At 39.8% G+C, this 23,072-nt stretch overlaps 4 protein-coding genes across 4 annotated transcripts; 3 read left to right on the top strand and 1 right to left on the bottom strand.

The window, feature by feature from the left end:
* The first annotated feature begins 3,682 nt into the window (after positions 1-3,682).
* Positions 3,683-8,793, top strand: paox (polyamine oxidase). The gene is made up of 10 exons (XM_041947857.1): positions 3,683-3,947; positions 4,444-4,620; positions 5,122-5,249; positions 5,385-5,572; positions 5,920-6,101; positions 7,001-7,170; positions 7,474-7,559; positions 7,664-7,776; positions 7,876-8,030; positions 8,138-8,793. The coding sequence occupies exons 1-10, from the start codon at positions 3,794-3,796 to the stop codon at positions 8,288-8,290; spliced, it is 1,506 nt and encodes a 501-aa protein (XP_041803791.1). The 5' UTR covers positions 3,683-3,793; the 3' UTR covers positions 8,291-8,793.
* Positions 8,794-9,585: 792 nt separating this feature from the next.
* On the top strand, positions 9,586-13,146 carry mtg1 (mitochondrial ribosome-associated GTPase 1). The gene is made up of 11 exons (XM_041947600.1): positions 9,586-9,799; positions 9,956-10,020; positions 10,295-10,399; positions 10,489-10,575; positions 10,692-10,748; positions 10,893-10,983; positions 11,093-11,154; positions 11,258-11,354; positions 11,537-11,618; positions 11,729-11,841; positions 12,418-13,146. The coding sequence occupies exons 1-11, from the start codon at positions 9,697-9,699 to the stop codon at positions 12,513-12,515; spliced, it is 960 nt and encodes a 319-aa protein (XP_041803534.1). The 5' UTR covers positions 9,586-9,696; the 3' UTR covers positions 12,516-13,146.
* Positions 13,147-13,585: 439 nt separating this feature from the next.
* Positions 13,586-14,481, bottom strand: sprn (shadow of prion protein). The gene has a single exon (XM_041947602.1). The coding sequence runs from the start codon at positions 14,479-14,481 to the stop codon at positions 14,014-14,016; it is 468 nt and encodes a 155-aa protein (XP_041803536.1). The 3' UTR covers positions 13,586-14,013.
* A 1,430-nt stretch (positions 14,482-15,911) lies between these two features.
* Positions 15,912-21,235, top strand: echs1 (enoyl CoA hydratase, short chain, 1, mitochondrial). The gene is made up of 8 exons (XM_041947459.1): positions 15,912-16,073; positions 17,818-18,015; positions 18,141-18,268; positions 19,138-19,237; positions 19,351-19,455; positions 20,416-20,535; positions 20,624-20,691; positions 20,779-21,235. The coding sequence occupies exons 1-8, from the start codon at positions 15,983-15,985 to the stop codon at positions 20,842-20,844; spliced, it is 876 nt and encodes a 291-aa protein (XP_041803393.1). The 5' UTR covers positions 15,912-15,982; the 3' UTR covers positions 20,845-21,235.
* The last annotated feature ends 1,837 nt before the right edge of the window (positions 21,236-23,072 follow it).

Below are 23,072 nucleotides of genomic sequence, written 5' to 3'. Positions count from 1 at the left end.
AAGGTATAACAAAAGGTTAGATAAACTAAAGCAGAACAATTACTTTTTTAAGCTATACAGCTGAAAATGGATCATGTGTTAGCAAACATCTTTATCAACTGAGCTCTATTGAAATGATTTATTTTTAACTTGCATCAGGGATGCAGCTGGATCCGGATGCAGATGCTCTAAAAATAAGGTGCACCACAAAAATGACACAGTTGCACGTGTGAAAATGCAAAACATTTACGTTCGTGGTGAATTGAGCTCTGTAGCTACACAGTCCTGTTTTTCTGTCCAGGTAATAACGTTATGGAGATAGAGTAGGTGTGTTTTGTCTGGCTCATGACTATAGGCTCCTGCAGAGGCCCCCACAGCAGAGAACCAGGCCATGGCCACATCGATGAACATCTTCTGTGTTCCCAGCTGGTTCAGCAGTTCAGGTCACCAGATGTAGGAATGCAACATGTCACCAGGCAGTTTTAACACACCTTTTTCCTCTTCCAAATCATCTGACTGTGTGCATGAACACACTGTCACACAGTTGCTATTGATTATTTTGTGGAAGTGCAAAAAACACAGGTTGTTATTATTGTTGCTGATCACATTATTCTCACGGCGCCTGTAGTTAGACTTCTGGACACAACATGCACTATTGTTCATCTCAGTGGATAAGGATTAGATTGGAAATGAGACAGTAGATCTTCTGTCAAAGTGTAGGACTCTATTATTTGTGGGGCTGCACTTTTTTGGCAACATTATTTTGGCTAAACAGTAGGAGTAGTGGATGTGGATTAAATCCTCTGTTATGGCATTATTTATAATAATCATAATTTTATTTTGTAATATTGATACAGATCTTAATATAACAGTTTTTTCTGGAAAATCTGTCAAGAATTTGTGAGTATTACATTTGATAAATCTAACAAATCAAGGTACTACAAATCATATAAAAATCTTATATTTCCATAAAACAGTCCTGCTTGTTGATTTCCAACATTGCCCACAATGACCTAATATAAATTCAAGAGTCTCCCCAGTAGAAATGTTAGGGCAAAATCTCTGACTGTACATCTTTATATCACCCATTCCAATTAAACAGTATGTAAACATGACCTTCTCTTTGTCCGGTTACCACAAGAAGCACAGTTCAACCCTACACTGTCCTCCGTCCTCCACGCCTGGCACAAAAGCTGCTCTCTGTGTAGACAACAGGACATGGAACATGCAACAAAATACATAATATGTAGTGTTTGAATCACTATGGTGGGACGTGACTGTGGCATCATCTGCCTGGTGTGAAAGGATGACATCTGTAGTGCAGCCATGAACCATAGAAAACACATCAAGCAAGTGCAGAAACAGTGTCTGATCTAAATGTTATTTAGCATGACAGAACATGTCTCATTGTGGTTTGCAGGCTTAGACATCAGGCCTTGTTTTCAGACTTAATGGATTTCTTTCCTGTCTTTATAAGTCATTCAACACTGATAAATAACAAAACCTGACTAGAATTACACTCACACACATCCATTGTTTGTTTTACACTCTTTGTGTGTTCAAGAGGGTGTTTTGGACCAAATATAAGCAAATCCTGAATAAGGAAGGTGCCAGTGTTCACTGTGCTAAAACCCTCTGAAAAGACTGCAACATATGTGGCACCTGAACAGTGACAGGTGTTCAGTCTTCTCCATAAGGTATTCAAGGGAATTCAAGGGAAGATTAGAAAGAATTGTTATTGTTATTAACACTGGTACTTATACATTCACATTGAAATAGTGTATAATTATTACTTTAACATCTTTCTAACTCAGATGTTTCAGAACAATACAAGATTCCCAGCTGTAATTACCACCAGGATGTTGAGACAACTGGTGTCTTTTTCTGTGGCGCCACCTTCTGGCCAAACTGTACGTATTTTTACTCAATGATTCTGATAATATTAGAGCTTTCTTTTCATTTTTAGCAGCGTGTGCAGTGAGTATTACAGCCTTGAGGGCCACATGTATGGTTTAAGACGTTTAGAGTCTTGTTGAAAATATAGTGGCCCTGATTAACATACTGTTCGGGTCAAATTTGACCTCTTTCGACATATGACAGGAGTAAAAACAGCCTAAAAGTCATTCTTGTAGCATGAATTCATGTTAGTAGATGCTTTTTCTCCAAAAACAAGTTGGGCAAAACCTAAAAATTACACTCTCCCTGTTCACTGAAACAATAATTAAGGATTAATCCCCCATTTGTTAATGTCAGATAGGCTATTTATACATTGTAAATACATCTCTAGTTCAAAATTTAGTATAGACAAATGTTATGATATCATTCTTGGGCTGGGTCAAAATTTATCCGTACCATACTGTGAAGGTATGTAATATGAACAGTATTCAAGGGTCAAAGACGTCTCAGTTACTGTATAAGATTGCTTTAATCTCAATATGTTAGGGCAGGGGTGTACGGACTTTTTCCCTTGGAGGGGCAAAACTGTGAAACTTAATGTTGTGCCATGGGTTAAAAGCAAACACCTATTGTGCTGTATTGTTAAGATGCAAAATGGCACTATGACGCGAAGTTTCCTTAATTGACTGACTTCCTGCACAAAGTGTCAGAAAACCTGTGTTAGTAAATGTTGCACGAGACAATGAAAGTTCCTCATTCATGTAATCTGGTGGTAATCAATTTACTGCCTGATCCATAACACTGTAAATTCTGAATTTAAACTGTATGCAGTATTAAGTTGGCCTCCATCAGTCCATGTAGCCACACAAATCAAAAAAAGATTAACAACATGCTGCATGCATAAAAACATTTCATGGTTTTTCCCTAAATGTAATAAGCTGACACTTCTTATCCAAGTGATTTTAAAGGGCAACTCCCTTCATCACTGTTTCACAGTGGGATTCGTGTCTCTCCCAAGCTTTGCCTACGCTTGTTATGGCTGATGACCTCAGCCCTGCTGGGGGCTCCAGCAGAGCAACAAACATTATCTGTTGCTGAAGGCCACGCAGTGTTTAGAGAACTTAACCGTGGGAAAAACTAAATCATAGTAGTACTTTAGAGTCTACTGTGATAGACACTGTGGGTACTTTGTGGAGTTCCATGGTAGCACCATGGATGTCCAGGTAACAGCCAGACAACATTACAGATGTCAGTGTGACAGATTATTTTGAAACCATTACAAGAGGTCTTGGGTTTTGTGGCTCAGGTTTAAAGTACAACTACAAACAAACATTAACTATTTAACCATTAAGAGGTTTGTAGAGGCGGAATATTTGTAAAATGTAGGGCAGCCAGCATGGCTCCTCAGACCATCCCTGCACCGGAAAGGCAGCCTGGAGGGCTTTGTTCCAGAATCGGCCACCAGAGGGCACTTTACCATGTTTTATAGCCCATGGGAGCAACCAAGAGGACACGCTTGGTGTGGTTTTTGTTTGTTTTTTGTTTTTTGTTGTTTTTTAGAGGGGGCAAAAGGGCTGCGCTGCAAAAGAAAAAGAAAAGTTATGAAACGGACAACAAAAATATTTTTATTTTTATTTTTTGGGTGAATTTGTAATGTTATTATAACCGAAGCCACAGGAGGCAAAGTGTCACAGGCTGAACATTTAATGGTTTTCTGCCACACTCACCAGCTTTCACATGGTTCACCATGAGCTTCCAAACGACTTTTACTTTGAAACTCTTAACCGGAAAACATGTTTCAGTCGCCGCAAGCCAGTTGCGGTTTTCCCCAGTGCAAGAACAGCACAGTTGTCCATGGTTAGCGGTGTATTGTTGGCTGTAAATGTAGTGAACCGTGTGCAGCGGCGAGGAAGCAGCTATGGTTGTGAGTGTGGACGCTAAAATCGTGATTATTGGATGCGGTATATCCGGTATAGCAGCGGCGCACAGGCTCGTTAACGCCGGATTTCACAATGTGCGGATAGTTGAAGCGACTGCAAGAAGCGGAGGACGAATAAAAACAGGCAGATTGGGTGAGCTTCATTGTGCTGAAACAACTCCTTTCAGCTTAACCTGCAGCTCGTCTTTCAGAGGCCTTCAGCAGATTAGAATAATGCTCGCAGGAAGTTTTTCTTGTGTCTCAATGATTTGTACATTGCGTCTGGCCCATAGAGCTAGACCGAGCTCTGACAGCAGCATACAGATGGGTTTTTTTTTACTATTATGTTATAGTTTCAGCAGCTATCTATGAACGGACGCAGCCTCATATGATCTCTTTAATTATTTAACCTGTGGGCAATGGGGTTACATACTAAAACAATCCTACAGATCCATGTACTGTCTCATCTAATGTAAATGTATGGTTTGTTTCTTTTCCTAAGACCAGACCTGTCTATGTCATGTGACTTACTGATAAGACATGATTATGCAAGGGTTATTACACTTTAATAAACGGCATACACTTGCAACAACCAAGATAAATAGTAATCCTTGTCTTTTCTGCAACCACACAATATATTTCATGTCTAGGTGATAATATTGTTGAGATCGGTGCAAACTGGATCCATGGACCCTCCGAGGGGAACCCCGTGTTTCGTCTGGCCCGTCAGTATGGGCTCCTGGATCCAGAGGCCCTCACCCCAGAGAACCAGACCATTGACGTCGGAGGACATCCCCCCTGGGTTCCCAACATCTTCACCAGTTCAGGTCGCCAGGTGTTCATGAAATCAAGGCCTGTTTTAAGATGGACCCCTCAGATAGCTTTCACACAAAAAGGCAGACAACTGTAGAAAACTATACACAGGGTGCCCTTTTCTGCCAGGGCCGTATTGCTCTCTATTCTGACATTTTTATGCACAGAGTAGATTAAAATATCTCCAAAATTAATCAGTGATTGTTGTTGTATTTGGCAAAGTAAAATGCAGTATTTTGAGATTTTTCCATCTCATGCCAAGTTTTACTACAGTCTGCTACTTAAGTCATACATAAAGCTACTTGAATATTGTTTATATTAAAATGAATGAGCCTGAGTATCTATGGGATATTTTAGGTGTGTACTGAAACCAGCATTTGAACAGAATAGACTCAACTACAAATTACAGCATTGCTTGCAAATGCTTTTTCATTGTTGTATTCAATGACACTTGTAGCCCGTGTCTAATCGGGTATTTATCTAAATACCATTCTGTGGGTATGTGATGTGTGCAGGTCGGAAGCTGAATACTGAGGACATCTATCCTGCTATGGAGATGTTTAATGAGCTGCTGAATGAGTGCTCAGAATTTCGTCAAGGAGGAGAACCTGTGGCAAGCGTGGGAGGTTTCATCCGCTCAGAGGTACATTCCTTTCACTGACTCCAGTAATAAGACCGGCTGTGTGTTTCCTTTTAGCTGAAAATATATGAGATCAGCTGACAGGATTGGCAGGACTATCTCAGATGATCTTCACTTGCTGCTTGCTGTCTTCTGCAGGTGCAACAGCGAGCAGCAGAGAAGTGGAAAGATGTTGACACGGCCACTAAATCTCTGCAACTGTGTGTGATCAGTAACATGCTGAAGGTGGAGTGCTGTGTTAACGGGACTCACAGCATGGATGACGTGGGGCTGGGGGCCTTTGGCCTGTATGAGACTCTACCAGGATTGGATTGTACATTCCCGGGGTTCGTACTCTAACATTGCACACATACAATGCAGCAACTAACTTAATTACCTAATTAACCTAATTATTTCAATAATCAGTTTGATTAAATCGTTATTTTACTACATTTACTTATTATTCATTTCATAAGTGAATGTAGTGTTTTGGAGTTGCTTGTTATGAAATTAAGAAAAAGAAAGAAATCGTAGTGTTTGTTTTGTTGTACCTGGCAGGTGTTGGTTGCTTACCTGATACATCCAGTACATGAACCCATTCTGCAGTTTCGTAATTAACTGATTGTGACAGCACAAATGTGTGTGGTGTGTAAACAGTATGTGTGACTCAGATGTTATTTTCTTTCTCATGCAGTGGCTACGAAGGTCTTATCAAAAACTTGATGTCGGAGCTCCCCGGGGGTTTAGTGACCTACAATCAGCCTGTGCGCTGTGTCCACTGGAACAACACAGAGAAGAGAGGAAACCCTGTAATGATCGAGTGTGACGCTGGGGAGAAGATTTCTGCTGATCATGTTATCGTCACCGTACCTCTAGGTACAATCAGATGCGTTCAGTCACAAGCACAGTTTCATATTTTATGTCTCAGTGCATGAAATGTTGAGGCTGTGCCACAACAAACAGGGTGTAACTCTTCTTATTTAATTATTAATTAATTAAGTTTGCATTGTGTTTTATGGAACTCTTCGTTACACATGTGGAGAAATTTGAAGAACACCATAGACATGATGCAGATGGCAGTTTGTTTAGCTACCATTTAATCCTAGAATTTGTGAGGTCATGCTACCCTAACAGTACAGTCAATCAGATCAATCTGCTCAGGTAGAACAAGTAAAAATACATGTGGGTGGGCATTGTGTGTGTGTATGACGGCTTTTTGACGTTAAAAGCCACAGGCACAGAATAAATGGTTGGTTCCAACTCACTTCCAAAAAGATCTTGTCACTTCAAAATGAAATTAATTAATTAAAAAACTCAAAAATTTTCCAACCATTGTTCTAAAGTAATTCCATAAAGGAATGAAAAATCCATTCATGTCATATAACGTCGTCAAATGCTGGTTGTCGCAAGTCGTCCAGCAGTTATTACTGAAACCACACCCACATTGCCTACACCAGATAGCAAAAGGTGAGGCTGTGCATGACACGCCCACCAAGTCTCTATAATAAATGACATAAATACAACCCAAAGTTATAATAAAGAAATTCATATTAAACTTAATTGGAATACTAAACTCATGATATCAAAATTAAAGCATTTCTTTTAATGGTTACGACAGCTGTATAGCACCTGATGATAGCGTGTGATGATGGCTTAAATTGTGACTTTAAGCCGGGCCGACACAGGCTGCTTGCTTTGATTCTTAAACAGCATAAAAACAGGCCATTCAGTACAGAGTCTAACCACACTTGTTCTGGTTTGTTCTGCTCTATCAGGATACCTAAAGAAGCACCATTCAGCCCTGTTCCGTCCTCCTCTCCCTCTACACAAGCTGCACTCCATCCAGAGACTAGGTTTTGGAACAAGCAATAAAATCTTTGTGGAGTTTGATTCACCGTGGTGGGACGCTGCCTGTGAGCTCATCTCTCTCCTGTGGGAAGATGAGGTGAGACATGTAGTGATTTAGTGCAAAATACACGCATACCCACTCAGCTGGACAAAATCAATGTAATAAACCTAAGTTTGGATGTAGATATAGCCTATGCAAAGAATTAAGAATTAAAAATTATTAAAGCATTAAAAGGAAGAGGAATCATCAAGGGTTGTTAAACAGATGAACCTTTATTATACCAAATTAATTATTTAGTAACTAGGTTGTTAAACTGCTGCATTAAAATCAATATAAGTAACAAGCACAAGTAACGTATATGAACATTTAACTGTGTGTTTCATCTCTGTCATGATTCAGGACGTCATGTTGGACCAGGTGCCAGATGTCCAGAGATCCTGGATAAAGAAGTTGTTTGGCTTCACTGTGCTCAAACCCACTGAAAGGTTGACATTAGACAAACAAATACTGATGCATCCCTGGCTTCTTCATTATGTATTTAACAGAACAGAACTGGCAAAGTCATTCATGTTCGCGGTTTAACTTTCAGGTATGGCCACGTTCTCTGTGGCTGGATTGCTGGCCGTGAGGCAGAGTACATGGAGACGCTGTCTGAACTGGAGGTCACACAAAGTGTCACACAGCTCATCCGCAGGTTTACAGGTGAGTCTATGTAAGTCACGAGCATGGGACCACCACTCCAGCCATGGTGGTTTTAGAACGATCTCTGTCAGCACTTGTAGACTATCTGTGTGTGTTTAGGGAACCCTACCATCACACCGAGGAGAATCCTGCGCTCCCAGTGGTTTCATGACCCCTGGACAAGAGGGTCCTACAGTTACCCTGGAAAAGGCTGTTCAGTGCAGGATCTGGAGAACATGATGGAGCCCCTGCCTACAAAGGGATCACAGACACAAGTACCTACGCGTTCATACTCAAACACAAATGTGTGCACCGAGCATACACGCCAACCAGCACATAATGAGCCAAGGTTTAAGACTCTTTGTTGTTTGGTCTGTTTCAGCCCCTGCAGGTGTTGTTTGCTGGAGAGGCTACTCATCCCTGCTACTACTCCACCGTGCATGGAGCTCTCCACACTGGGTGGAGGGAAGCTGATCGACTCATCTCTCACTACTCCTCCATCAGTCCATCTGAGCCGCCCAAGTCAAAGCTTTAAAAGCACAACAAAAATAGATTAATCAGACTCACAGCTACAATTTCCTGCTGTTTTTGATCCTGCTGTTTATTTTAATCTGCCACTTTAAAACTTTTAGCAGTGAATTGTTACTCTGCTGATTTCAGTGCATTAATTAATGGACTTGGCTGGTAATGTCTACTGGGACAGGTAATCCACGCAAGTGATCGATATAGTTATGATATTTTCATTAAATACATTAAGGATACATCTTTGAATAATAACTGATAAAGGTCTCTTTGTATATTTTAGTAAGGATTTACCGCAGCAGACAAATTCTCCTCATTCTGCCTTCAAGAAGTGACCTTAAAATGAAATTTTGCACATATTAATCAGATCAGCATGATGGCAATTCAGTTATAAGAATTAGTCATGATTTTGTAACGTCATTGTCTTTTTTTTTTAAGACAGAATGAATTACATACAGTTTTCAACTACACTTTTCATAATCTAATCTTTGATTATGGATGATTGTAATTAACTGTCAGACATTGTTAATAAATTATACGTTTGTATAACTATTGTGTTTTAAGTCATTTATGGAATTATTCTATTAACATTTATGTGTAAAACATTTTATGTTCCATTTAACGTATTTAAACATTCAATTATCTAATAATGTTGTTGTTTGTAACTCACTATATGTTGCCTTACCATCTACACTTGCACAAAGGTGTTTGAACATAGAATAATATTTACATGTTAACAATGTGCATATAGGGACAAGGTGTTTGACTGAGAGCAAACAAGGTTGCAGTTGGGACACACTAGGCTGAATTTGGTCCTAAATAGACAAACATTAATCTGGGTAATTTGATTTTTGTTAAACAGAGTTCTTACAGCATATAATATGACTTTGCCAAAAAATATGCAGAAACATAAGGTTGAGGTAATAGGGATTACGTTAAATTAAAAGGAAGTACAGGGGCAAAGACAATACAGTAAAGAGGGTAGCAGATGCATGTGGTGCGGAACCAGAGCACAGAAATGTGCATTTTGTTAATATGTAGGAAATCATCACATTTTCTCCGCTGGAAGCCACCGTAGTGGGCGCTTTATCACTACCTTAATATCAGTGGCCCCTCGTCATTTACATTTTACAGCCCCGATTCTGTGTTGAATAAAAACGGAATGCAGACATTTGTGAACGAGCTGTGTTCAGCAGTTTACTATTCCCGAGGCCATGTATTAATATCATTTGTACGCTCATGTCTTGGAGCGGAACAAAGATGTTTGACCTGCAGATTCGAGTCGGCATGTAAACAGTGTAGCACATCGTCAAAATGTCCCGTGTAACAAGAGGTTTTGTAGCTAGTCGGTCAAAATTTGTCTTTCATTCACACAAATAAAAGCCAGCCGTAGTTGTATTTAGTTTAAATTTAGTAGTAATGAAACTGTTCCAGGCTCTCCGTGATGTCAGCAAGTTCAGAACCGTTTTCGACTTCGGTGAACGGGAAGTGGCTCATTGGTTCCCCGGACACATGGCTAAAGGTGACAGCTTAGCTTAAAGTTTCCTCCAGAATATGTAAAATGTATTTGTGTGAAACATAAATGTTTGTGCATTGAGTAAAGCAAGAAGTCCTGTATGTAACATGATTTACTGGTCAAATAAATATCATAATAATGGCTGAAACTGTCTGCTGGCAGGACTCAAGCAGATGAGAGCCAACCTCAAGAATGTGGACTGCATCATAGAGATCCATGATGCCAGAATATCCTTTGTGTTTACTCCATTAATGTTAGTTTACAGCAGAGCGAATTTTAATTACAGATTTAACGTGGCAGTAAATCCAGGTAATATCATCACACTATTGTATTATCTTCTTTTCAAAACAAGGTAACACATTTCTTTACATAATACAGCAACACAGTCAGGTAGAAGAATAAAACAAGTTACCACCCTGCACATCTGTGGCCAGGCAGTATTGTAGCGTATGTGCCCTGAGGAGCTGGACTGGATATTTTCTTTTCTTTAACATTAAGCATATCCCCTTCTCTGGAAGAAACCCCACCTTTCAGGAGACCCTAGATGTCAGACCACATCTGTTAATTCTCAACAAGATGGACCTTGCTGATCTGTCCAAAAAGGAGGTCAGAAGCCGTGCTGCAGTTTTAGCGGAGTCATCATCAGCATTTGAAATTTACCAACACAAAGTGATGTCTTTGCATTTCCCCTGCAGAGAATCCTGAAGACACTAAAAAAGAGCGGGGTGAAGAATGTTGTTTTCACTGACTGTTTAAAGCAGAGAGACGACAACATCAAGAAGGTAAAGGTCATCTTCATTGTGTACTGAATGTTTGACTGCAGAAGTTTGTCCTCAGCTGATATGAAATTAAATTTGTGATTATGAATTTGCAAATTATTCCTGTTTTTTTTCTGTAGGTGGCACCAATGGTTGTGGAAATTATTGAGAGCCACCCGCGCTTTAACAGAGCTGAGGTAAGATAACTTCAGTGGAGCTGAATGTGCATGGATTCATTTATTTCCATTGTTACATTTGGCATGTTTTTCTCATTATTCAGATTTTTAATGTAAATGCTAATATACTGGCTATGCTCTAACCTCGCCATGTAACTCTTTCAGAACACAAATTATTCCTTGATGGTTACTGGAGTGCCCAATGTGGGAAAGTCATCTTTTATTAACTCATTAAGAAGAACACACTTGAAAAAAGGTATGTGTAGTAAAGTTGCTGATAGTTGTTGAACATTGATTCGGTGTAATAGTTCAAGATCATTTTCACCTCCCCAGTCATAAATATTGCAATTTCACACCAATGTCAGGTCGTGCATCCCGAGTAGGTGGGGAGCCAGGTATAACTAGAGCGGTCCTGACTAAAATTCAGGTGGGTGTAGAGGACATGTTTGTCTCTCTGTATGTGTGTGTGTTCGTGGGTTCATTGTGTGTAAGCCTCTGTCCAGTACATTTGTAGCTGTCTCTGCCCTCAGGTGTGTGAGCGACCCATAATCCACCTGTTCGACACACCAGGCGTCTTGCCTCCTAAGATTGAGAGTGTTGAAACAGGCATGAAACTGGCTTTATGTGGTGAGCAGAACAGAATGATCATTATTATTATTATCTGCGAGCATAAGAGTTACTGTCATTCAGGAAATACTGTGTGGTTGTTGCACATTGTTGTACTGTATTCAGAGGAGTTGCTGCCATATTTGTCTAAATGTGGTTTTTCTGATGGGCTCAGCAGATATTTTGATATTTTTTCTTTCCAGGAACTATTCTGGACCATTTAGTGGGTGAAGACATTATCGCTGACTACTTACTCTATTCTCTGAACAGGCTGGAGAAATTCAGGTCTGAACTTTCTCCCTAAATTACGATTGAATGAACATTCATATGATCAGTGTATTTCTTTTGCTTCACATTACTGTGACTGCTTACTGCATGTGTGTGTTTATGTGCAGTTATGTGGAAAAATACGACCTCCAAGAGCCCAGTGATGACATCCACAGTGTCCTCAAACGCATCGCCATAAAACTCAGGAAGACTCAACGGGTCAAAGCCATTACCGGAGTGGGTAAGAAAGTGCTAATCCTACATATATTCATGCTACATACAGTATTATTGATGAGCTATCTCTCAGTTTAACTTATTTAAACGAATAGTTTGACATATTGGTAACTATATTTATTTGTTTTCTTGCCAAGAGTTAGATGATAAAAACAACATTACTCTCACGTACAGTGAATGTAAAGCTAGTGTGTAGAGTGGTATCAATTTTCCATCAATCTCTTGGCACTCTTTTTCATTTAAAAGTGATTGCCATTATTACCAGGTATGTGCTACATTTGCATGTTTTACTCATACTTATGTAGCATCCAGACTCACTCTTTAAACAAAGGAACAGGAATTCTAAAACTGTAGGATGCAAACAACCTCTACATAGTTTAACTGTGTTAAATACGCAAAATACTGAGTCATTCTGCATACCAAAGAAATGACTGAACAAGTGGTTCAAAATTCCATGTTGAGCCACTTTTCCTTGTGTAGGTTGAAATTCACATCAGGGTTTCCCAGGATCAGTCAGGAATATGTGCAGTCTCACTCCCTTTTCAGCCACATAATGAAAATGTTTGTTCCTCGTCTCCCTCAGGAAACATTACCATCACTGTCCCAAACTACACAGCAGCAGCTTACGATTTCATAAGAGCCTTCAGGAAAGGAGAGCTGGGACAAGTAATGCTGGACTGACCTGAGCGTTTGTGGGTTTTGCCGGTTTGCCCTCAGCCTGGAAGGATCTATATTTAACCACAAAAGTGTCATCAAGGGAGCATAGTCAGGCTCTGTCCTCATGCCTTTGACATTTTGAGGACATGATGCAGTCAGTTTTGTTTATGGATGATGTAAAATGTCAACAAAGTGCTGTATCCTTTGTAAATAAAAGAACTGAACTTGATTAAGGTAGGACATTTGCTCTCAGCTTTGTTTTTAGAACACATGAGGCGAAAATCTGACTCAGTGTAAACAGGATATTTATTAGCATAAAGACAGTGATAACAAACTCTTTAGTTATTATTCACACAAGTGTTGTAGCAGATAGAGAGTGCACTTATAGATGTGGAACAGTCTGTTGCTCCTGAGTGTCAACTGCAGGTAAAAAGGCTCGTCTTGGATGACAGACAGACGGAAACCCTCCAGAGACATGAATAACACTGTAAGAAGGAGTTTGTTTTCTAGTGTCCCTCCCAGCCGTGTCATGGCTCATACACAGGTCTGAGAAATTAATTAGCTAAATTACATAAAAGTGTTATAAAGAGCATGAGTTGCACAGATATTTGAGATGATTGTGGAAAATCTTTTCCAATACACGATACTCTCATTTGCTTTGTCTTATTGATTGTACATCATTCACATCGCTGAGCAAGATCTTTAAAGCCAGTCTTGAAGTTATGTTTTGCAGAATGAGTGAAGTAAAAAACAAACTTGACTTATTTTTCCTTTCTAAAGGCAAAAGGTTTAACTGAAGAATTTTGAAAAACAAAATGTGGCAGTTTTCATTTCAGGAACAGAATTAATGCTGGTGCCAACTTGGTGCTTTTACTCCGTTAATTAGAGTAAATTTTAAAGAATGGCTGGTCGCCTGCAGAGACCTCAGTGTCTTGCATAAACTCCAGGCTTTGCATTTAGACCCAGGTCTGCTAGTACGTACAAATAATCAGCCTCAGTTGTACTGAGCAGTGATACCTGCCATTCACTTTGCATTTTTTGTGCATATTATGAAAATTAAGATTTTTGATATACAACTAAGTTTGGCAGGACAATTCAAGCTGGCAACCAGCCACACTCTTTATGAGGGCTAGTGACATTTTTACTGAAAACATTTCCTTCAGTTAGATACAAAAATCAAGCTTTAGGGAAGGAAACTAATGCTGATTATTCTTAAATTTCTTGAGTTTTTGTCCAACAATAGATTTAACAAAAGAGTACTCTTTGAGAGGTGAAAGGTCACAGGTTGAATACTGTGCTGGTAAATGTACATTTCTTCATTGGTATAGATGATTGTATGTGCAAAAATATACAGTACACTGATGTTTTTTGTGATTGTTATGTCCCTGCACCACTGTGTTGCACCTCTAACTGGTCTTCCCTGTTCAGATTCCAGCCAGTCCTGTACTTTATACTCAGATCCAGGGCAGAATCTCATTCCTAGACCGAATCAGGAATGAATCCTAAAAAATAACGCGAACGTCTACAGTATACTGTCCAGTAAGAATCCATATTTTGGAGAGAATGTTGCAATAATGATAGAAACCAGTTGAGAGAGAGAAGATCCATTATGAGTTGAGCCTGACATTAGTGCATCAAAGTAATTGGTCCTGTTGTAGTAATCCACCTCCTCCTCTGAGCTGTCAGCTTTGTTGCGGCGGTAGGCAGAGGCGTACCATTTATCCGCTGTTAACGCCACTGCTGCCCCTGCTGCTGCTGCACTGGCCACCCTCACAGGGGAGGCCCGCCCTCCTGCCCTGAAGCGAGAGCGGGTCCCACCGTAGCTTCCTCCTCCCCGGTAAGTCCTTGCTGTGGAGCTGCGGGAGGGGGAGCCCCGAGAGGAGCCCCGGGACCCCCCACGACCGCCCTTGGACAGAACAGGCTCACACAGGAAAGCAGAGAGGAGGAGGCAAGTCCAGCAGGTTGCCACTAGTTGGTTCATTCCTGACATCTGTGCATAAAGAGGACATAATGGAGAAGCTCATTTTAGGCCTGCCTGTGGTGGTTATGTTGCACCTTTAATATAAAATGAAGATTTATGTTGAATGTGGTTGAAAATCAAGAATTCTCATTTGATTCTGGGTGGCAGAACATTTCAGCGAATTCAGAATATCACCCTTAACTGGTGTGACATAAAATGCTCTAGGCAGCAGTGAAAATTTAATATTATACTACTGATCAACAAATGTGAGATATCCTTATTGTCTCCAGTGTTGTTGGTTATGGTTTTCATACAGACACATTTCTGTGATGCAGATTGCCTCTCTCCATTAAAGTAGGTCAGTTTAAAAATAAATATGCTCACCAGAGAAAATTGCTGTTGGCGTCCAGCCTTCATACACATGAAATAATATCCCGTCTAAGGATGATTATGAAAAAAAGGCGAAAGATGGCATGTTTGTTAGTTACAGGCCATCATTTGAAACGCATTATAGAGATCTAGCAGGTAAATGGGCAAATTAAGTAGAAATGCACAAAATATTTTAATTATTGCACTACGATATAATCATGTACAAATGCATGTTCTATTCAAAATGCGTGCATGCATGATGTTCATCTCACTGTATCCTCATAAATTAGCCTGTCCGCTACTGTACTCTAGCCTGCAGGAATCACACCACCACTGCAAAAGAAATGCATTGTATGTATATACACCCACGCCCACGTTCACCAAATGGTGAGTGCTTACCTTATTTCCGTGTGTTTTTATGCTTGGTTCTGTTTTGGCACTCGGAGGAAAGATGAAAAGCTATTGTTGTCACGGACGATGCAGGCTCGTCCATGCAGATGACTGCGAGAACACGCAGCGCGCTCACACAGGAGCGTCTGAAGAGTTCCGTTATAGGAGCGTGAAACATTGACAGACTGGTCAAAAGCCTGTTATAATCTTACTTTGATGTGCCTTTGACAGCCTGTGTTTATTAATGTCCTGACTCATATATTTATCCACCTCCTGTCTCTTTAAGGTAACCAGGTTAACTTGATGATGTTAAAATGATGCTGAGCATAATAAGTAATATAGTAGAATAAGATCTCCGTATTTAATTGTCTTAAGAAATTTTCAAAAAAAAATGTATTTTGAATTGTGGTAAATGTCTCTTATCTTATCTTATATTCTATGGTAGTCTAATAAATAATAACTGATCATTGTCATTGAATTCTATGTAATCTTTGAATAATTTAGCCAGGAGTAAACAATAAAATAAACAGTATGTTGTATAAGGCAACCTTTCTATGAATGAAGCAGTTTTATTTTAATTTCGTCAAAAGAGAGCATTGATCAGAAGCTTTGTAAATTGTAATTACACCCTGCAGACACCAGGTGGCGGTAAAGTGGGTTTTTGTTAATGTTACCTCATAGAAAACACCAGCGACGAAGAGGACGTACGAGGGAGGAGTTGCTCGCGATCTTGAAGCAGTTTCTTTGGCCATAGTCCTCCGTCGTCGCTGTCATGGCTTTCCTCTGCAGAAGTGCTGCTTTGCTGCTGAAGCCCTCCAGAGCAGCGCCGGCCGTCCTGTCTGCGGCTCGCCTCTACAGCTCAGGTGTGTGTTTAAAAACTCGCCCAGGGTCACTTTACTGGACCCATGTGAACAACAAGCCCTGCTACAATGTCAAGAAACCTGCGTCACTTAATGTGCGACGTATGTGCAGGTGGCAGACCGCTAACATTAGCTAACTTAACGTAGCTTTTTCAAACATTTACCTGTGTACGGTGTTGTTTGCGCCTTAGAGCGTGTGAGTGCTGAACTTCAATGGAAGATAAATTCATAGCATGTTTCTGCATTACGATCCGTACAGTGTAAAGGGAAGTTCCACCCTAAAAGGGAATTTGCAGGTGTTGTTTTTATAACTCCATAGCTATATTATTTTTTAATATGAACGCGTTCCATACAATGTAATTTATTTATGTATTGCATTCAAATAATCCAAGAGACAACTTAAAACAACAGTGAAAATACTGTGGTTCCACAAAGTTAAAAGACTAAGCACAAAACATACAACAGAAAACCAAACAATATACTCCTGTAATCCAAAATGACATCGACCCCATCAAAAAACCCAAGTACAACAAGAACAAGTTGATGGTTGAGGTAAAAATGTTATTGAAGATGTATTTATAAAACACAGGGCATACATTAACGTTACCAGACTGTATTGACAGATCCGGGAGCTGCTCCACAGATGTGACTGAATAACAACATCTGGCAGGACAATGTGACAGCTGTCAGGGTGATTTTCAGGATTGAGGGCAGACATGCAATGATCGACATCATGAAGACCTTCCCTTCACATTATCCATGAAACCCAGACATATTGTGCTGCTCGGAAGATTAAATGATTGTTTAATTTTGATGTGCTTAAGTTTGCTATCTTTATCTCAAAAACCTGGAGAAGTAGGCAATATTGCAGTCACCATCTAATCAGTCCTTACTATGATTTCTCCAATATCATAGTCATAATCAGTGAATTTGTTAGACACAAAATATATTTTTATTGAGTATTTATGTATGTTGCTCTGGACTCATTTGTTTTGTCTACACTGACCACAATATTTGATTAATATAAAACACACCTGGATGACATCAACATACCATCAAGCTAAGTCTCAATGCTCTGATTTCCAGTTTTTAGAGACAGATGTTGTGGATCAGCATGTAAATTGCTGGCTCTGAGTAAATTCTGTTTTTAGGTGGATTTTTTCTTAAAGGCCTAACTTACATAAAATCTGCTTGCAAGCACCAACCATGCCTCTTGTTTCTGTAACTTTGCTTCACCTTGACACAGGTGGGAAAGCCTAGCATCAAGGCGGATTCACCACTTTTCTTGAATGATTAACCAGGACTTTACCTTGCCTTGTGATAACGTCAGCTCAACTGGGACCACTTTTGTGACCCATCACCTAGTTGAAAGACTACGCTGCTCCCAATTAATGAGTTGAAAGCACAGTGAAAAGCCGGGTATATGCAGGTCTTGTAAAAGCATTGCATTCAGTTTCCTCATAAAAAGCCTTACAAGGTATTAAAAGGCTTTAATTTACAAAAGTCTTACATATTTTCTCTTGCTTGCTGTCAGATTAGTTATATGTTTTTTAATCTGATTGTTGGCTGTTGTCATATAATGATAAACTATATTTTCCCTGCTGGTATTTCATGCAGTGTATGAAACTGCATCCTACAAGCTACTGAAAAGCTCTGAAATCTGTCTGGGTGAACCCTGCAGATATCGTTGATACTAAGTGCATAAAAGTCTCATCTAACCATCGGTGTTGGTTCTCTCTTCTTGCAGGTGGTCAGTATGAGTATATTTTGGTGGAGAAGCGAGGTGAGAAGAGCAATGTGGGTTTCATCCAGCTGAACCGGCCCAAGGCTCTCAACGCTTTGTGTGATGGGCTGATGAGGGAGGTGGGAAAGGCCCTGGATGCCTTTGAAGCCGACAGCGACATCGGAGCCATCGTCCTCACTGGCAGTGAGAGAGCCTTTGCTGGTGAGGAAACCAAGTGTGTTTTCTTTGCTTGTTTCTTCCTGTGAGGAGCAGAGAATGTACTATAAGGTGTTTGTACAATAAGCACTGATATATATCAGTGTTAAGTCAACTTTTGTGTTTTTCAGCGGGAGCTGACATTAAAGAAATGCAGAATCGAACCTTCCAGGAGTGTTATGGAGGAAACTTCCTGGCTCACTGGAACAGAGTGTCCACAGTGAAAAAGCCTGTGATTGCAGCTGTTAATGGATTTGCTGTGAGTGTCTTTTTAATTTTATTTTATTTACATTTACATACTTTTTCTTATTATTGAGTTGAGGGGATTTCCAACAGATAGAGAAAACAATATGCAAACATTACATTAAAATTACAATAAAAAAAAAATTAAAGCAAGAAAATATAAATGGAATTGAGTAAGAAAAGATAAAACACACACAAGATTTAAAACAATGAACAGCAAGCTGAACTCAAAATGTGGCTAATTAAGCAAATGACTGGATATATAAATACATCATAGAATGTAATGATAATGAACGAACCTTTCCACTGTCTGCTATTTCTGCTCCAAGGACCAGGTTGTCCTCCCCATCTTATCTCCCACTCTTTGTTTCCCTCCTCCATTGTCTTTATCCTTAAACTAAGTCAGCTGAGTGTCTCATTTGAAGTCATTTAAAGCATCATTTATCTGTACAATTTACAGGTATGATTTCAGCACTTTCCATCTACTTTTTTTTTTATTAGCCTGATTAAAATCCAGTTCAATCTAAACCTTGCTTTTTTCAAGGGGAGTTTTGGTTATGTGTTCTGTCTTGGTTGCACTTTCACATACCCGATATTGACAAAAGTATGTGGAAGCACACTGTTGCCTATGTAAGATTGTATGCTGTAGCTTTAAGAGTTCCCTTAATTGTAACCAACTACAAAGAAACTCCAGACCAAAAAGACAGATGTCCACATATATTTGGCCATATAATGTGTCTTTTAACACTGTATATCCAGTATTCGATCATTTCAGGATGCACAAAATGTAGATGAAACAATGAAAAGTGAGATCAGTCACTATACGGTGACCTTCACTCCCCTTTGCCCTTTGTGTGTTTCATACTCTACATCCTGCTGCTTCAGCTGGGTGGAGGCTGTGAGCTGGCGATGATGTGTGACATCATCTTTGCCGGAGAGAAGGCGCAGTTCGGCCAACCAGAGATCCTGTTGGGGACCATTCCTGGTAAAGACTCATTTCTGTTTACTTTCCTTCCTGTACAGACTTCACTTCCTCATACTAAGGTTACCAGATTCTTACTGTTGGAGCCGCTGTTCATGATGTCTGTCTACCTGCAGGGGCGGGTGGCACCCAGCGGCTGACCCGTGTCGTGGGCAAATCCCTGGCTATGGAGATGGTACTTACAGGAGACAAAATTAATGCTCAAGAAGCCAAGCAGTCAGGTAACATCAGTGTTGGAAAGAAGATTTACTCGAGTACTGTATTTAAGTACAATTTTAAGGCATTTGTACTTGACTTGAGTATAAATTTTTATGCTTCTTTGTGTTTCAAGTCCACTACAGTTCAGAGGGAAATATTGTGCTTTATTCTATTTTTATTTGACAAGTGTAATCACTGGGTACTAACTATAAAATACAAAACATTACTTAAGATGAGACTTGTTTGGCTTGTGAGCTTCTACAGAAAAAAACTGTCTTCTTGATGGGTCAGATTTCAGATCAATGAGGTGTTGGTTCCACCAAAGAGACACTTACCCTGTAAACTTCTCACATGCTTTCATTTCAATAATTTATTCCAGATTTAAAGAGGTAAAATTCTCCAGTGTTCCTCAAAAAAAGAAAATGAGAGAAAAGTTAAAAAGTTAACATGAAATTGTGAAGAAGAACTTCATTGTTTCTCCTTTGCTACCCCGTTAATCATCTCATGACCTCTCAGGTTTATCTTGTGACTCACTGGAGGGGCCCAACCCCCGTGTTGGGATTCACTGAACGGCACCAACTGTATATAAAGTAGTTAAATCTGGCTCCACCTTGATCAGCTACAACAACACTTGTTACACACAATCTATTAGTTCATTATATACTAATATTTCAGTCACAGGGGACATTTTTCTCTAGAATGAGTACTTTCACTCTGATTATACTGTACTTACAGGTTTTGAATGAAGTACTTTTAACTGAGTATTTTTAGATTGTATTAGTACTTTTACTTACGTTAAGGATCTGAGTACTTCTTCCACCTTTAGGTAACAGAGATGCTAAACTTTTCACAACATAGACTGTACTGTAATGTACTGGACTAAAGATGTCATATTCATGTCTTACATCAGACTGAACCAGTCTACCTAATGAGTCTTCATATATTCATTAAACTTTGCTTCAGTAACTTTTTGTGTTTCCCAGGTCTGGTGAGTAAAATTTATCCTGTGGACCAGTTGGTGTCTGAAGCTATTAAATGTGGGGAGAAAATTGCTTCAAACTCCAAACTGGTCTCTGCCATGGCTAAAGAAGCTGTTAATGCAGGTGTGTGAACTCATTTCAAAAAGCTGAATATCCTAAAACCTACTGAACTAAATATGCTTCAGTGACTTGTTCCTCTGTGTGACTGCAGCTTATGAACTGACTTTGGCTGAGGGTAATCGTTTGGAAAAGCGCTTATTCCACGCTACCTTTGCTACGGTGAGTAGGAGAGCTGAGAGCGAGTGCAGGGGGACTTTGATGTAGATAGTCCAATCATGATGTGTGTGTCTGTGTTTTTCCCCGCAGGACGATCGTAAAGAAGGCATGACAGCATTTGTGGAGAAAAGAAAGGCCAGTTTCCAGGACAAGTAGAAAACAGCAGATCAAGAACTCAGCCAAGATCACAAAGTCCCTGACATCAGGAGGTCATTTCCTTATTGAATGATGCCAAAATCCTGATGATAGTGGAACATATGAGATGTTTAAATTAGGATTTGGCACTGAGTGAGTGAGTGCACAAGAGTGTCTTATCACAGTGAAGCCCTGCCTGTTGAGGCTCAGCATCAAAAATGCAAGTGCAGGAGTGCCGGGGCTTTGCATGTGAATACCATTTAATAACTGTTATAATCAGTGTGTAAACTGAGGAATCAGTCCTGATGACTTGTACTGACTTTGCCTTTTGTTTTCCACTGTCAGATGTTTGTCTGCATTTTGTAGGCAACTTGTTTTTCTGTACATTTAACAAATAAAGCTCTAGATTGATTGTCAGTACTGTAACTGAAAAAGCAGAAATGGGAAGGTAGTCTGCTGTATTGCCATACATGTGTAATATTAAGAGATACCATAAGATATAACTTTATTAATCCCCCACTTTGGAAATTACAGTGTTACAGGTAGCATGCAATAGAAATATCAAATATATATATATATAATTTATTAGGTAATACAATGTGATTACAAATAATTCACATGTGCCTACATCCTGGTTTCAGAGGCTGATTTCAGTAAATAGAACAAACAAATCTGAAACTGAAAAACTGGATTGCAATCCACTCATCATCCAACCGGTGCGCACTTCACACCACTAGATGGGGCTCTTGTGCTTTTGCATAAACCAGAAAGTGGGCACCGACAATAAATTCAGTCAGCCTGTTGCGTGGACAGGGGTTGGGTTGTATGCAGATAACCTCTTTATTTGATGCGACAGTAAATTGAAAAATATGAAGTCATTGAAATACGGTTACATTAAAACAGACCGATACAGAAACAGTCAAATGTCAGCATTATGTTTTGTAATTAGAGCATATTTTCATTAGCCTACCAAAGGAAAACTGACTTGTGACTTTTCTTTTTACTTAAAATGATGATAATAAAATAATATTAAGCCCATTGTTTGTCACAGGACAGATGTGTGCAACATCACATTACCAGAGGACTTGATTTAAAGGTCTTACAGCCAGAAGCCTTTTCCCAAAATGTCAGTGAGACGCTTATTATCTGTTTTAACCCTGTGCGATTAAGAGGAAATGATGATAAATGCCTAAAAGAAGACACTAGGGGGAAAAATATTTGTTTCATTCTAGATATATGAAAAGTACAGCCTTATATATTAAACTGTATATGTTAGAGCTTGTGCATCACCTATTGGTTGATATTATTCGGGGACACATAAAACCATAATTTTGACTTCAAAGAAAACACCAGAACAAATTTGGTTAATGTGCGCTTTCTCTTGCCGCTCCAATCATCGCCAGGCACCTTTTTTCCTCTCTGATCTTCACACGGCGGCGCCCCATATCTCCACAAGGCCATGGCCTAATTGATTTTTATTTTCATTCAATATTCCCCTGGAGCTCGCTTTCTTGTCAGCCCCCTGGAACAAAACTTTAAAGAAGAGGAGGAGGGGGGTTAAAAAAAACTCGTCTCCTCACTCCGCGGGGAAGCACAAAAGTCTGCAGAGAAGGCCCGAAAAGAAGCTCCTCTTTGAGGCTACCGAAAGGTCAAAATAATAAATGTAGACTCAATTGAGGCTCTCCACACAGACAAAGGGGGCAAAACGTTACATTTTGGCAGCGCGGACCCTCATAGCGTGATAAACTCATTTAAAGAGGCCGAAATAAAGAGAGAGCAGCATGGGTCCACAGAGGGAGAAAGGGGCTTTCAGTCCGTCAGACAGGCCTGGCTCCTGCAAGGGCCTTTTCTCCTGCCCAGCAGCCTCCCAGCCCTCTCCAAAAATCACTCTCATATTCCTGCACTACACTGCCTCAGTGCCACCTAGTCATATCGGTGATTTTATCTATATTTTTACATGCAACTCATTTCATATTCTCATCAGGATCAGGTTGTATGCATGTATTCTTAGAATTCTTCTATCATTTGCATTACTTAAAGCAAAGAAAACTGATATAGAGAAGAAGGAGACAGCTACACAAACATGAATCCTCCATAGGGAACCACAGATTACCATAAAGTTGATGATAAACTTAAAGTTCCCTGCAGCAAATGATTGGTGTGATGTGGGCTGATTTCTTCCTGCGAAATTAGCAGAAAACATGTCAGAATTTTAGAGTGGCATTAAACGCAGCCCTGCAGGAGACTAT

Source organism: Chelmon rostratus, chromosome 11, assembly GCF_017976325.1.
Source record: "Chelmon rostratus isolate fCheRos1 chromosome 11, fCheRos1.pri, whole genome shotgun sequence".
Classification (NCBI taxonomy): domain Eukaryota; kingdom Metazoa; phylum Chordata; class Actinopteri; order Chaetodontiformes; family Chaetodontidae; genus Chelmon; species Chelmon rostratus.
The sequence above is the reverse complement of the archived record's forward strand: the minus strand, read 5'-3'. Positions and strand labels throughout refer to the sequence as shown.

Bases quoted from the DNA above. Each gene is read 5' to 3' on its own strand.
- paox (XM_041947857.1), top strand. From the start codon at position 3,794: ATGGTTGTGAGTGTGGACGCTAAAATCGTGATTATTGGATGCGGTATA. The intron at 5,250-5,384 runs GTACATTCCTTT...TGTCTTCTGCAG, and splicing joins GAGGTTTCATCCGCTCAGAG to GTGCAACAGCGAGCAGCAGA. The intron at 5,573-5,919 runs GTTCGTACTCTA...TTTCTCATGCAG, and splicing joins TTGGATTGTACATTCCCGGG to TGGCTACGAAGGTCTTATCA.
- mtg1 (XM_041947600.1), top strand. From the start codon at position 9,697: ATGAAACTGTTCCAGGCTCTCCGTGATGTCAGCAAGTTCAGAACCGTT. The intron at 10,984-11,092 runs GTATGTGTAGTA...CACCAATGTCAG, and splicing joins AAGAACACACTTGAAAAAAG to GTCGTGCATCCCGAGTAGGT. The intron at 11,155-11,257 runs GTGGGTGTAGAG...CTCTGCCCTCAG, and splicing joins CGGTCCTGACTAAAATTCAG to GTGTGTGAGCGACCCATAAT.
- sprn (XM_041947602.1), bottom strand. From the start codon at position 14,481: ATGTCAGGAATGAACCAACTAGTGGCAACCTGCTGGACTTGCCTCCTC.
- echs1 (XM_041947459.1), top strand. From the start codon at position 15,983: ATGGCTTTCCTCTGCAGAAGTGCTGCTTTGCTGCTGAAGCCCTCCAGA. The intron at 18,269-19,137 runs GTGAGTGTCTTT...CTGCTGCTTCAG, and splicing joins CAGCTGTTAATGGATTTGCT to CTGGGTGGAGGCTGTGAGCT. The intron at 20,692-20,778 runs GTGAGTAGGAGA...TTTTCCCCGCAG, and splicing joins TCCACGCTACCTTTGCTACG to GACGATCGTAAAGAAGGCAT.